The sequence below is a fragment of the Neolamprologus brichardi genome, chromosome 18 (genome assembly GCF_056152115.1).
Source record: "Neolamprologus brichardi isolate AB-2024 chromosome 18, ASM5615211v1, whole genome shotgun sequence".
Taxonomy (NCBI): domain Eukaryota; kingdom Metazoa; phylum Chordata; class Actinopteri; order Cichliformes; family Cichlidae; genus Neolamprologus; species Neolamprologus brichardi.
Genome location: NC_142121.1, coordinates 24,099,811 through 24,114,890, shown reverse-complemented (window position 1 = coordinate 24,114,890; position 15,080 = coordinate 24,099,811). Strand labels below are relative to the sequence as shown.

The window sequence follows — 15,080 nt, the reverse complement described above, 5'->3', positions numbered from 1 at the left end:
AAAGAAGTGGGAAAAACAACAAATATAAACATCCATATTAATATCAATATTAACCACTTGACAAAGGAAAAAGGACAGAAGACCTACCTGCAGCCTTAACATGGGGTATCTTAAAAAAAAGAAAAAACTGTTAAGAAGCTAACTCAAAATTCTGTAATTACCTGAAAACCTAAATTGACAATAGAAAATTCAAACTGCATAATTACCTGCATGAGGGACAATATGGCAACAGAAAAATAAAGGAGCCTCATCTTATCCATAGTAAAGGTCAGGATTACGGTAGGTTACATCTGAGAAGTGTACAAAGATCCTCCAAACATCCTCTGAGATCTTTACAGGCTGCACACTGTAGATTAACCCCATGGGAACCAATCAGGAGATCCTAAACGAGGACAAGTGAAGCCCCTAGGCTACCTGTCATCATGATACAAAGTACAGTAGCCAGTGCTGCTGGTTAAGCAGGGAAACTTCCCCCCGTGTGGCAGAGAAAATCAACCTTTTTTATATGAAAAAGAAACTTTTTAATCAAAATGATCTCAAACTGCTGGTGAGGAAAGTGGTAAACAGATAAGGAGGTCATTATAAAGATAATTGGAAGTACAGCCCCGTGTAGCATCATTAAAATGTAAAGAGATTCAAAATGGTGTAAATATACGTCACATGTAAATTAATGATTTAAAGTAATATTTTAGCTCATTTGTAAAATGAAACACTAAATGTTTAGACTGCAAATACTTTTTAAAAAATACAGCAGGTCATTCCTACAGTAGGAACTCCATGTGACCAAAGACAAACAAATAAACAGATTGTATATACATTGTATAACCAGTTCATTTCTTTTTGTTGTTGTTTTAGTGGGTTCAGTCCTCCTCAACAAGGAGGCAAATATTTCACAAAACGTCTGGAGAGATGTTGTATCAATCTTCGGATGCTTTTTGCCAGAGGAGGTTGTGTTTCACCTTCTCTCTTGTGGCGAAGATGTTCTCTTCTATTCAAGTAATAGTCTCTATGTCATCTAAAAGTACAAGCCTGCTTTTTCTTTGGAAACCTTTGTGTAAGTTTGGTGGCATGTTTGGTGACCACATGCATTCCTAAATGATGGTACCATTCATGGTACCAATGTACCATGAACCATGTACAATGTCATGTCTTCAACAGCCTGTTGTCACACTTCACTTCCATCTCTGTTCTTCTCTTTGACATCCACAACAAACAGTTTCATGTCAAAGAGAAAGAAGGCAGTCGCTTACTGCAGGCCATCCATCCATCAGAAACGATTTCTACTGAAAAAAGGTTGAAAGTTGAATAAACAAATTGAAAATATGCTGGAATTGCCAACAAGGAAGTGTAAAGGCTGAGTGACAGCAGTTTATAGTAGGCCATAATGAGTTTGAATCAAAAACGGTTTCATATGTCCTGTTAAAAACAAACAATTTCACAGTAGGCGTATCTTTTCTCTTGTCCTTTTTTAAAAAAATTTATTTTTTAATTTGAAATCCTGGTGGCCCTCCACATCCATTCTAATTATTATGATGTTTTTGGTGTATTTAAAAACAAAATTCCACATTACAGGAAATATCCAAGTAGTTTTAATGTTCCCACATTAAAACATTAAAACAAAATATTAATGACATTATTACTGTCACAATTATCAGAGGGACCCCTAAGATTATATTGTGTAATATCAGCTGTACAGACATTTGAGCATATCCCAACATTTAGAAAGTTGTGTGAAAGCCTCACTTTCAAACATATAACCTACTAGTGATTGCAAAAATATGCTTACTGTAATAGAAACAAAGCTAAAGAAATTGAATTGTATCAGCCAATAAAGTTTGAACTTATAAATAAAAATATTTTACAAAGATAACAGTGTAAAGATAACTGCGCCTCATGAGGAAGTCATGACTTGGTTACCATCAGTGCATCCCTACAGGGCTTTTCTGTTCATAATATGGAGGCGTAGTTTAGTCTATTGTGTTATATAAATGCATGTGATAGCCTGTTGTGTGTTTTAGCGCCTGTGTTTTTTTTGTGTGTAAAATCCCCGGCTGGATGAATCCTAAACCTCATGCTGAAAAGTATCTGATTTAGAGTCGGGTAGCTTTTGTTTGCCACATACGTGAGACATTCTTCAGCACATGTGTCATTTCAGCCAAGTAACTCTTCTTGAAAGTCTCTAATTTATGGGCACCATTATTCATTTCACGGGTAATGCGTTGAATCAGGATCGCTACAGAGCATGTTTAGGAAGAAGAAACAGATTTCTTTAAGATAAAATACAATTTTTATTTTAATAATGAATAGTGAAAGGAGTTAGTTATTTCCCACTGCTACATATACGACTTGGGTGGTTGCCCACAGCTGAGTGTGTTACGTGGCGTTTAATTGGTCAGGGAACACATCCTCCAAACAAATGATAGTATTAGATATATCTAATACCTGCCGTGGGCTGGTGTGAGCATGGGTACAGCTGCAGAAACACATCAAGTGTCATGCTCCTGGGTGAACGACCCAGCATTTTGAGTTTTGGGATGTTTTAAGTTTCAACTCATGAGTTGTTCTTTTGAATTTTGAGGTTTATGTTCTAGCTCTGGATCCAGTCCTTTCAGTATAATATTGTTTCCTTGTGCTTCTTAGTTTTCCGTTGTTTGCAGTCTGTGTTTGTCATTAGTATATGTAACCTTGAGTTATCCTCTTTTGTGTTTTCTTTCTCCCCAGTCAATCGTGTTTGTTTATCTCCTGTCCTTGTGCAAAATTCCCGTCTTAGTTTGGTCTTAGTGTTTGTTATTTTGATAGTCGCTTGTCCTGTGTGTTGTGTTTAGTTTTGCTTCGTTTGTCTGCTCCCTTTCAGCCTGGCATGTTTATATCGTCTGCGTCTACGTCCTTTGTTGAATTGTCTGTCAGGCTGTGTGTGTGTTTGTTCTGCATGTTCCTAGTTAGTCCTCACGGTGTCCCTGGCCTTTGTTATATTAACTTCAACAGCAATAAAACTGTTGTTGAGTTTTAGACATTGTCTTTCGAGTGCTGCAATTTGGGTCCCACTCTGCCTGAGACACGGCGAGCCTTGACCTCATGTTTCTTCTTTACTGTGCATAGTCTCATATAAATTTGGCGTACATCCATCCAAGTCTTCAAGTTTGACTAAATGACTTATTGATCAAAACCTGAGAAAAAGTCAAAACCATGGGTCTTACGAATGTGGTGTATATTGTGAACATGTAGAAACCACCAAATACAAATTTAAAATATCATGTCACATTTAAACTCCAACTCAAGTAACCTATATTCGACAACAGCATAATAAAACAGGAAATTATATTTTCTGTGTGCCACCCAAATATTCAAGGGCCTCCATATGGCCACCCCTATGTAGAAAATCTGGAGACACCCCTGGTGACTGGTAAAAATAATTATTTAATGTTTTACTACAAATATTAACATCTTTGAGATTATTTATTTCAGAATGAAATCAGTTTGTAGAACACTCCAGATGTAGTAGATTACCACTGGACATCTGTTTATATGATTATTGCCAGTTGGTCAGTTCTCCGTTGCTCTAGTTGTGTTTCTCTACTTCTTTTCTTTCCAACACAAAACTTTAACTGTGTTTTGGCATTCATGGCTTCAATTTAAAAGATGCTGACTTAGAGAAAGGTGGAGAATCAGAAGGATAAGAGGGGATATTAGATGTAACAAAAGATGTTCTAATCCAAATTTGTCAGTGTTTGTGTTATAGTGAAAACGAATATTCTTCCTTTGTGTTATTTCATATCGTCCCAGCAGGATCTTTAGTCAGCTAAAATGCAGTCACAATGAGACCACAGACAGACAGATATACAACTTTTAAGTAATATCTTAGTGGAAGATCAATTTCAGGATGCTACCGTGATCATTTTCAGGAAAATCTTGGGTGTAATTTCAATTTAATTTCAGTTTTATCCGTAACAAATCACAACAACAGTTGCCTCGAGGTGCTTTATATTGTGAGGTAAAGACCAAAGAAAAACTCCAGCAATCAGACAAATCAAACAAATAATTTAAATACTGACAGACTGACTTTACACAGCGTTGTGATGCAGAACAATTTGCTTTATTTTTTTTTCATCTGTCATCTGGGAGAAAACAAATCCAATAAAAGCAGGTGTGACATTCAATATTTCTCTGGCAATATGATCAGATGAGTCATCCACAGACTCCATGAGACGGATCCCTTTTGCCCCACATTCAAGCTTCACAACCGGGAGACATCAAACTGAAGCCATATGGAGGTCCTCTACTTGGAGAAGTCCTAATATACTGTTTTAAAATTTGAATGGTTACTGCTATGACACTTTTAAGGGCCTCAGCATAATGTTTCAAGCTTTGTTTCTTTTCCATATTTAATAGTCGTAATTTCTTGTTTTTTTCACAGTGTAACTTCTAACTGAAACAGGACACATGAAACATAAGGAGTCGAGGAGCCAATAGTAAAACACTTATTCTTTTTTTTTTAATGCAGCAAAATTTTAAAATAATATATCTTAATAGCGCTCAGTAAATGCTCACATAAGTTTTTTTTCCTGTTTTTCAAGTTCGTTTATCTTTGATTTTAATATTTATTTTTAAGCTTATTAGTTAACAGATATTCATTTTATTGGATATTAATTATTATCAGACTCAGTGTCATCCTGGTATATGGAGTCTTCACAGTTATCACTGGTGTAAACATCGTCCTCTGTCCTTGTTGCTGTGTTGGTGGTCGGGGTGTTCACACTGGGAGAAAAAGGCAGGAGAAGTTCATCTTAGTAAAAACAAGAATCCTTTGTGGAACATTATACTCTAGAAGTCACACTACAGCTATAGTGACTCGTAACAGACACAATAACATGGGCGTGTCATCATCTCCAGGTTTCCAAGATGTGATGTGAACAACGTTGAATGAGAAACAACAAACTCACCACAGTTAATTCACACTTCTTCTCGCACGAGAAATTACTGAGGAAAAAAAGAGACGAGCTTAAGAGGAATAATAAGCTACACTGGGAAATGCATGTGTTCAGTTTTTATTTTTGTTTTTATGATTATTATGAAGCAGCAGTTAACAAATCTGAATGAGTCTTTGTTATAATACTCAAAGTGTCTCTTTTTCTGTACATTCATTGCTTTGTCTGCAAACTCGCCCATCAGAGCTGAGCAACCAAACTTGGCACACGGTCACATGTTGGGCCCTGAAGGGTCTTATCTATATCAGATATTGCCTAGCAAACAACTAGCAATGGTCTAAATGTTTTACTATTATTTTTGTTTATTTTTATATACAGTATGATACAATTGTATAACATGACACTCATACGTCTGAATGTCTTACCACTGTAAAAGTATGCATAACATATTGCACATTTTATTCTGACCACACTCTACCCTTCTGTACATAGCACTTGCACTGTGCTCATTAATCTTTTCTTTTCTTTTAGTTATTTATTTTACTTGTGGGAGGCCACAAATTAAGAATGTCATTGTTTGGTGTAACCATTGTTTTATAGCATATATGAAAATAAATTTTAAAAAATACAATTTGTGCACCTATAAAATCTTCTGAAAGTAACAGTTTTAGTTTATGATAGTTGAAAGTTGAGTTATTCACGGGATCAACCAGTACAAGCAGCTGGTTAAAAGCATATAAATATATAGCATTTTAACAACACCTGCTATTCTTATTTTTTGTTTAACATTTCTAATTGTGATTAAATAAATATGTTTTTGCTGAAAGCACAAACAATCCTGTTGCATGGACAGGTACTAACAGTTAAGACAAGAGGAAACAGCTAGCAAAATGTAAATTGTTTTTTTATGGTTATGTTTTTAACAATGATATTCAGAAGTAACACCTCATGAACAAAATATATTAATATATAAACAAAATTTTAAATGACATAGTTGGATTCTACCTTAATGCTAAACTATGAGACTTCTGGCTTTAGCCCATGAAATTCTTTTTGAGTGGTAGAAACAAACTAAAAGATATAATCAGTGTGTAACTATCATTGTTTTAGGTATAAGATGATACGTACCCATGCCAGCGTTACTTCCAGGGCAGGGAACTAAGGATAAATGAAAAGTGTAAAAGCAGCTGTTAGAATTGACTTGTTATACAAATTTAAAAATCAGAGTAAATACACTCCTTGAATTTTGTTCCCACCTGAGTACGTCCTGGGCTGGCAGAAGGTGACTTTGCTCCCGTACTTTTCCACAGGTGCCGCCACCACTGTGTAGACATCCCCACATGTTTCCTCCTGGATGTCACAGTACATGCTGCCTGCAGCTGCCATACAGGTGTAGTTTGCTCCGGTGCCATACAGCTCCACTGTGTGATTATAGATCTGAGGGCCGAGCGAACGCCAGTATACCCTCAGGGTGTTGTTGGTCCTACGATAGAGCTTGACGCCCGTTGGACAGCAGGCACCTGTAAAAGAGTGAGTGTAGAGTTGTGCTTTTGTAAAAAAAAATCTTTTTTAACAGTGTGAAGATTTCTACTTTTCCCTCCACTGGATGTAAAAATATTACAAATGTGTTTGTATTTATCGATCCTCACTGGAAGAGAATCCACGATATTTGCACTCTGACTTCTGTCCTGTGCTGCTGATTGCTTCCAGGTTGACGCTGTAGTTGGTTCCACAGGTGATGCACCCCATCAGGCAGTGGGTGTCTAGAGTGTGGCATTTGGCATACCCTCGTGGTGATGTCAGGGAGGTAATGAATGAGCGAGCTCCAGTGCTAGGTGACCAGGTCACATTGGTCATAGCCTGGGTGACCTGGGTCACGTTCACAGACATGGGGCAGCAAGGGCCTTAAGGGAAGAATACAGAACAGATTTAAGTATGGGAGGATTTTTAGATTCCTAGATTCAGTACATGTCATGCCTCCTCATGAGAAGCATACACATTGGTGTTTTGCGTATAAACTTGAGAACTAATTCATTTCATTTAATGAATGACAAAAGCTTTTGGCAGATGTCTAACTGTTGATAACCTTAAAAGCAGAGATCAGCTTTAGCTCAATGCAACTTTAGCATATGGCTCAAATTAAAGTTGCTGTTTGGTGGACCAATTGTACATTTTGTCGTGGGGTTTAACAGCGTAACCAATCAGACTGTCATACCTGTTTCCAAAGTTTTACTGAATCCTGGCAGACTTTTCCCCACAGCTGTTGTGGCCACTGCTGTAACCTCGTAGACCGAGCCGCAGGGCAGTTGCGTGAGCACACAGGAGCTGTTCGTCGACTGGCAGCTTTGTCTGTCATAGCGTCCAGTGGCAGTGATGGTATAATTCGTGTTGGGGGTGTTGGGTGTGGTGAAGAGGATTCTGTATGTGGAACTGTTGGTCTGAGTCATATTCAGGATCTCTGGAGTGCAGGGAGCTGCAGCAAGAAACACAGAAAAGAGGCGGTCACTTCAAAATTACAGAGATACAAATGCAGAAATACAGAGTGAAACATTACTGCAAAGGAAGAAATAGAAAGTTTGGAAAATGTACTGATTCATACTTGTAATTCTGTTCACATTTGTAGACAAAATGTGAAGCAACTGGTATTTCCTAGTAGCTAACTTGCCCCATAGCAAGAGAAGAGAAGAGAAGAGAAGAGAAGAGAAGAGAAGAGAAGAGAAGAGAAGAGAAGAGAAGAGAAGAGAAGAGAAGAGAAGAGAAGGTGACCCTTCTAAACAAACCATACTTGTTCAGTCTTTTTCAAATTGTGCTGTGATAAAGTGTAACTTTTAAGATGCTTTGGATTTTTTTAGTTTCTGGCTGCCTGTCCGTCAGAGGATAGACTTTAAAGTTCTGATGCTGGTCTATAAAGCTCTGAATGGTTTAGGACCAAAATACATCAGTGACCTCCTGACCCAGTATGAACCTTCCAGATCCCTCAGGTCATCTGGATCCAGTCTTTTATCAGTTCCCAGAGTCAGAACCAGACACGGAGAAGCCGCATTCAGCTTTTATGCTCCTTATATCTGGAACAAACTCCCAGAAAGCCTCCGATCAGCTGAAACACTCAGTTTATTTAAATCCAGGTTAAAGACTCACCTGTTCTCAGCTGCATTTGAATAAAGCACCAAATCTGCACTTAAGCTTAAATTTCAAAACTTACATTTTAACTACTGATTTTATCTGTTTTGATTTTATATACTGTTTTGTTTGTTTGTTTGTTTGTTTGTTAATTAGTTAGTTTGTTTGCTTGTTTTAATCAATTTTAAATCATGCTTTTTATTTGTTTTTGTTTCTAATGTCTCTGTAAAGCACTTTGAATCACCTTGTTGTTGAATTGTGCTATACAAATAAACTTGCCTTGCCTTGCCTTGCCTTGCCTTCTCTGAGCGATGCACAGTCTGAGCTTCGGGTGAATTTGCACACAATTTGTGTGTGTTTCATAAAAACAGTCAGTCTTCAGTGTTTAAATTACCCGTCTCATGTGTTTGCGGCTTGCAGGTGCGGTTGCATCCCCGTAAATCGCTGCAAGGTGTCACAGTCACAGAATAAGCTGTGTTGCAACTCAAATCTGAGAGCGCACACACCGGTGCTGTGTCGTTGCAGTGGATGACGTCTTTAGTCTGTGCTGCTGTCGTCTCATATAGTTCAGCTCCTTTGACTGGTGTCCACATGACTTCCAGGGTCTCCGTAGAAACCAGCTTTATCATAACATCCAGTGGGCAACAAGGGACTGAGGAGGAGGCGGAGAGAAGAAACTAATTAAAAATAATTTAAAAAACAGGCAAATAACCACACACAGCCAACTGTGAGTTTCTCTTAGTTTGGTCATAAAACTGCTGTAGCTTTAAAGTTGGGTTATACATTTTGTCTGCACTTCTTATAGGAAAAGTGGGCTTTTCCTGTCATGACAACTCAGGTTTAATCATGAAAATGACTTTTTTCTTAAACAATAGCAGCATAGTAGTTACTTCAGAGAAGTTTACCTTTAGTTCCGCAAAGGACTTTTGAAATGAGGAAAAAATCCCATAAGAAACAAGCATAAACAAAAGCACTGGCCTGATCCTATAGGATGTGATTGGATGGATAGTGCTGGGTTGGAGTAGACTGTGTTAATAGTGGTGCTGCTGTATATGTGGGTGCTTTTGTGTGAAAGTCATACTGGTAGTGTAGTTGCGGACGTGTCCATAAGGGCTGGAGCCGGCCTGGTTGTAGGGGAATACGGTAGTGAGGTAGGTGTAGCCACACATGCAGGAAAATGGGCAGGTGGTTAAACTGGTGTTACAGAACGTCTCCACTCCATCATCCCGCTTTATGAATGCCATGTAGTACTCCACCAGTGGCACTCCGTCCCACATCACGGAGCAGTTACCCGCTCTGGGCTCCTCCACCCAGATGTTCTCTGGCGGACATGGGTCTGTCAGAGAGAGACAATGGTCCTCAATGGTCCTTGAGTAATAACAGTAATAGACTTCACATGTCAAAGACTCCATGTGATAATTTGTCAAATATGCTTATTGGTTTTCATTAGGAGAGCTTGATGATCTGGTCACATCTGTAAAAGGCTTGTGGCTAACTCGTGGCTAACAGCTAAATTAATTCAAGATTATTCTTTTTTTCACTAAATTCACAAAGATTTAGCACAGGTCAGCTGATCACAGCCTGAACACTAAATCTGGAGCAACAGAAATTGTGTTTTCATTTGTCACAAAAAAGTTCCAGTTGCGATTCCTTTTAGTACCACTTGAGGCTGGTTCAAAAACTGAGCCAATCCCCATGGACTCCCATGATAAAATGTTTAGTTTTACAGCAGATCACAGGGTGGTTAAAAGAACAACAACAACAACAATAGAACTAAAACACAGCTAATTTAGTTCTTTGTGACATTAATAGATCTCAGGAGCAGGATTTCTCAATCATGTCTGTGGTTTTATGCTTGATGACTAATTAGTTGTCCAGCCCATTCAAGAGTTTTGATTATTGAAATTCTAGTATTTTATTTCAATGCTACTGAGAGCAAATTTCAAAAGTTTTGAGAGTGCTTTAAATGAATAATAGTATAAGACAAACAAACATACATTACGAATGATATACCCACATGTTATGTAGTTAGCCGGTTGAGAGGGGCTGCTGGGTCCAGCATCGTTATAGGCTATGACATAGACTGAGTGGTTTTGTCCACAGTGCGCAGGATTAATGTAACAGTAACTGTTTTCTGTGGAACAGTTTAGGCCATTAGAGGTCCAGACGAAGTAGATATTAGCACCCCTCACTTGTGACCAGAATACAGCAATCCCAAGAGCCCGTCCTGGAGTCACCTGAACGTGAGTCACATCTGGGCTCTGAGGACCTGGAAATGAAACCACAATAAAATCAATAACAGCAGTCATGACTGGTCCTCTGGTACGGGTTCAAATGTTTATCAGCCTAATTTTTGAGAAGGTTTCTTACGTGTAATTTGACAGACAGTGACATCATCACCAGTGCGACCCTCAGAGTCCCATGCCGTGCCCTTAATACAGTATGTAGTTCCTGGTTCAAGGTCATCAAACTTCATCGTGGTGTCAGTGGTGTTGAGTTTGAGGCGGGTGTTGGATCCCTCTCTGATGATGACCAGTGTGTAGAGAACGGCGTCCTTCACTGGGTCCCAGGTCACAAGGATGGTGCCATTGGTAGGAGAGGATGTGTTCAAGTTGGGAGCCGTTACAACTGCAGATGTGATCGGGGGAGAATGAAGAGTTAATGGGATTAATGGGGAATAAAAACAAACAACAAACCAACAAAGGGAACTTACTTCTCCTCTCCCTGTTCCCATTTCTTTATTAGATATGAAATAGAAACTACTTTCCTGTTATCCTGTTACATTCAGTTACCCTTCAGGATGCGAGACAACCTAGTTCTCATGGTTTCTCTTTTCACTTATGAAACCACCATGGAGCAGCGAGTGGATACAGTTTCCACCCTCGTGCTAGTTGCAAAGACTTGGGCACCCATGACAATGGGCAGTGAAATGGTAAGCCACTATTGCCAGTGGAGTGAGATAACAAGTTATTGTTCTAAGGAGGAATAGAAACCTGTGTTTCACTCTTTATAGGCTGATTACCATCTTTACGGTAAAGTGGAACTAGAAGATAGTTATAAGCAGTAATAAGTGCACTGTCAGTCACACCCGACTTGGCCCTCTCAAAATCAGCTGATGCTTTTGTACTGACGGCATCCACATTTTTACTTTAATATTATTCAAATTTCTGAGTTACATGACCTCAAGGTACAACATTTCACTGCTGAAAATTATATTTAACTTATGCTTTTATTTTACATGGAACGGTCCGATTATTTCTTCTAATTTAGCTCGTTTCAGATATTGACGTACCTGTCCTGGCCTCTGTGGGGTAGGATGGCTGGCTTCTCCCGCCTAAGTTGACGGACATGACGCTGAGGACGTAGTCTGTGTATGGCTGGAGCTCCACCATGGTACCTGGAGAGCTGCTCACAGTGCTCTCCTTGAAGAAATCACCTGTCTTTGACTCTGCCCTCAGGATGTAGCTGGTCGCCCCAGATACCTCTGTGAACTCAACAGTGATGCTGTCGCTGTTTTTGGAGTAGGCTTGCCCAATGCTGGGTACATCAGGGGCTAAGGAGCAGATGGTAGATGTCAGTCAGATAGATTCCAAAATAAAAGCTTTTCTATTTATAAGAGAATTACAATGTATCACTGAAATACAAAACAAACAAACAAAAAACATCTTTTGGGTTATTATCTCAAAATTTCTACCTACTAACATATATTTCTTAAAAAATAACTCAAATTTGAGAAACTAACTTGAAATTTCAAGTTCCAAATAAGAATTTTGAGACAATAATCCAAACTATAGATTTATTGATGACAACATGTTTTTCTTTTTCAGAAGCAAAAACAATTTTCCATAACAACTCCTGTAAGAATGCCATCTACAATGTTATAGATGCAGCAGTTGACCACAACTACTAAATTTAAGTGCAGTTCTGCAAAAAGTCAAAAAGTGTCCTTTTTACATTATAGTTTACTACATGTAAAAATAATAAACATTTACATTCTTACATTTGTATATATTTATTCATATGTTACTGACAATTTGCACACTAAGATTTTATTTGATAATTCTGAAATGACTGCATAGGCCTACAGTTTATTATTTCCTCACATTTTCAGAAAAGCCTCTTGAGGCCTGAGCACTTGGTTGGAGTGGGTTTCAAATGTCTCTTTAATATTCGAGGTTAGTTGAGTCCAATAAATATAAAACTTATTTCTATACTAAAAGCCAAAATGTAATGTCTTCAAATGAGAACACGGTGTCTCAGGATGATAACGAAAACGATTGTGTTGTCTATGGAAATATTGGAAAATGTGCAGCATAATTTGAAACAGCTGAAAGAGTTGTCTGAAATGTTTTTCTGGCTGTTCCATGTAACAAAGAGTGATGATATAAAAAAAGAGAAAAACAGCAGAAAAAATGTAACACAAACATTTTCACTTTTAATTAAACCACATTTGACCAAAGTATTTTGGGTATTTCATAACTAATAAATAGAACTATTTAACAACAACACAGTACAAGTAAAATGTTTGCCCAAACTATCTCATTAATATATGCACTAAAATAAATAGATACTTTTGTTCATTTATAATGCAAAAAAATTTAAATTACATTTAAATTTTCCATGTATTTTCTTTTTTTTTTTTTACACAGATACACTGTAAAATGTTACATTGACTGTTACATTTCATTCTAGTCAAATGAAATGTACTTTATTGTTGGTGTGTAATCAGTTGATACCAAGAACATTTTCTTAATTTCTCACTATATGAATAAATAAACCTATATTTTAAGTTTTATATTACTCAAAATTATTGCTTCGTGTTTATTTATCGATAAAGGTTTGCCCCTTTCTGTTTTTTCTGATGTTACCAACCTGTTGTCTCCTCAGTCTTTGCACTGCTGAGCACTCTGAGATTATTGTCCATAGCTTCTAACTGCATGGTGTACACCGTGTTTGGTGACAGGGAGTTAACTGAGCCCATGACTGTGTTGCCACCGAACTGAGCAAAGACGGGTCTTTCCGGGGAGTTCTTGGGGGTTGCTGTGATCTTGTAGGAGCTGGCACCAGTGTGGCCGCTCCACTGCACTGTCATGCTCTTTGATGTCACCGTGAACACTGACAACCTGATGTCTGAAGAAGATAAAGCAGAAAGTGTGATTAAAGGGGAATGCGATTAATTTACATCTTAAAGTATCTTAACTATTAAGTATCTCAAATATGAAAGAAGCTCTGTTACCATTTTGAGCCATGCATATCTGAAAGTGAGAAAAAAAGTCAGTTTAATGAATGAAACAATGAATGATCTTGTTAATGAAGGTCAGGAAATACAGTCAATTAAAGACAAGGGTATCCTTCCAAAGATAGTAAGCTTCTGCTATTCCACATTATATCCTGAGGCAAATTATGCCCTGTATCACATTCTCAGAGCATGAGAGGCAGCAGGCTGCACATTACCTTCACTCAACACAGATTTCAGGACTGGTCAGTGCAGGTATTTCTTTCAGGTCGGAATGAATTTGTCTATTGAGGTACGGCTGGGCATGCCGCTCGCACTTGTTGAAAGCCGTGATACTCAAAAGGGCCTGTGTTCATATGTCTCAAAAGTCCTCTACTCCCTATCTGGATTTATGCAGCATGCACAATATCAAAACATTTTGCCTTTGATGTGGAAAACACTGTAAATTACTTTGGTTTAAATTAACGCTGAATGAGAAAATAAGAACATCTTACCCCACTGAAGGTCAGTAAAAACAAAAGCTTCAGCATCTTTAACTGCACCGTTCCCATGCCCTCAGTGTTTTTCTGCTATCCACTGCCTCGAGGTGAAATGCCTGATGCTGTTTCTCAAACTGATTTTCGGGAAGCAACTTGGTCTTAAATTTTTTACTTTCTTCTCTTTCTTCTACCTTCCTCTCTCTCCAACATGAAATGACAGGTGTGTTATTGTTTCAGCAAATACCAAAGAGCCCACAGGCTGTAACTCCTCCCCTCAGGGGTGTCTGTCTGCCTCTTGCCTATCAGACCTAGACAAGGAAGCTCACCTTTGTTAGATGACAATGATGATGATAACACTTGTATAACAAATGAATGTTCATCTTTTCTAGTCTTTATGCCGTGAGTTAAAAAAAAATAAGCACAATACTTTCCTATATTACTGAAGATCTTATTTTTCCCTGTGAGGACAAAAGAAGGTTACAGTATATCATATTCCACTGAGGCGTGGCGTGCTCTTTTGTGGGAACTGACCTCAAACTTTTAATTTAGGACAACATATCTTATCATTGATTCCGAGTATTGTCAGCAAATGCATTGCACAACTGAACGCATAATCCGATATGATTTGCGTCCACATCTTTCTTTTCTTATTTAGTAACATTTTTGGTCAACTTATTTGTTAAGGTAAAAAAAAAAAAAAAATACAGTTGACCCAATATAAAAGTGCTCACAACAAAACTCCACTTTCTCTACCTCAACCCGTCAATTTAAAAGACCATTTCTGACCTGACTAAAAAGCACATAAAAACCCTACTCCAAATGTGAGCATATCTGCTGAGAGACATGTCTGGGGCTGGGGAGAACATACATGAGTGCATATGACAGACGGGGAAACACAAGGACGGAACTGCATGATTGGGATCCGGGGAACAAGGAAGTGAGAGATGGGGAGAGGGGAAGATGTAAACACAGATGACACAACAGACACATACTGGCGAGACATAAGAGGAACATAATAGACAAGAAACTAATCTGGGGATAAAAGAGAACTGAAGAGTATGGAAAGAATAAACTCATGACTACTTAATGGAACCTAAATCATCATTATGATACAAAAAACACTCACTTGGACTTGAATTTCTTTGAACTGTTCATTTTGCCGGCTGGAATGATTGTAAAGCATACATACTTGATTTACATTTCTCTGATTCCTGCAGGGTCAAAAGTGCATATTTAGGCTTAAATATATACATCCACCCCCACTGATATTTTGTTAAACGTCCCTTGCAAGTTGCACTTTGACCCGATGATTTTGGTTGC

General features: G+C 38.1%; 1 protein-coding gene across 1 annotated transcript; it reads right to left on the bottom strand.

Annotated features, from left to right (window-relative positions):
• Positions 1-4,071: 4,071 nt before the first annotated feature.
• fndc7a (fibronectin type III domain containing 7a) lies at positions 4,072-13,950 on the bottom strand. Its single transcript, XM_006786603.3, has 14 exons — positions 13,776-13,950; positions 13,282-13,300; positions 12,918-13,175; positions 11,338-11,598; positions 10,416-10,673; positions 10,063-10,314; positions 9,127-9,381; positions 8,440-8,697; positions 7,141-7,398; positions 6,575-6,829; positions 6,182-6,445; positions 6,054-6,083; positions 4,941-4,977; positions 4,072-4,755 (listed from the first exon to the last, which is right to left on the bottom strand). Exons 1-13 carry the CDS (start codon positions 13,830-13,832, stop codon positions 4,946-4,948), a joined length of 2,457 nt encoding a protein of 818 aa, XP_006786666.3. The 5' UTR covers positions 13,833-13,950; the 3' UTR covers positions 4,072-4,755; positions 4,941-4,945.
• Positions 13,951-15,080: the final 1,130 nt, after the last annotated feature.

What these genes read in the sequence shown, in the direction of transcription:
- fndc7a (XM_006786603.3), bottom strand. Translation starts at nt 13,832, where the DNA reads ATGGGAACGGTGCAGTTAAAGATGCTGAAGCTTTTGTTTTTACTGACC. An exon ending in ATATCGTGGATTCTCTTCCA is followed by an intron (nt 6,446 to 6,574) that starts GTGAGGATCGAT and finishes ACTCTTTTACAG; the next exon opens with GTGCCTGCTGTCCAACGGGC. An exon ending in CCAGCCCAGGACGTACTCAG is followed by an intron (nt 6,084 to 6,181) that starts GTGGGAACAAAA and finishes ATTTATCCTTAG; the next exon opens with TTCCCTGCCCTGGAAGTAAC.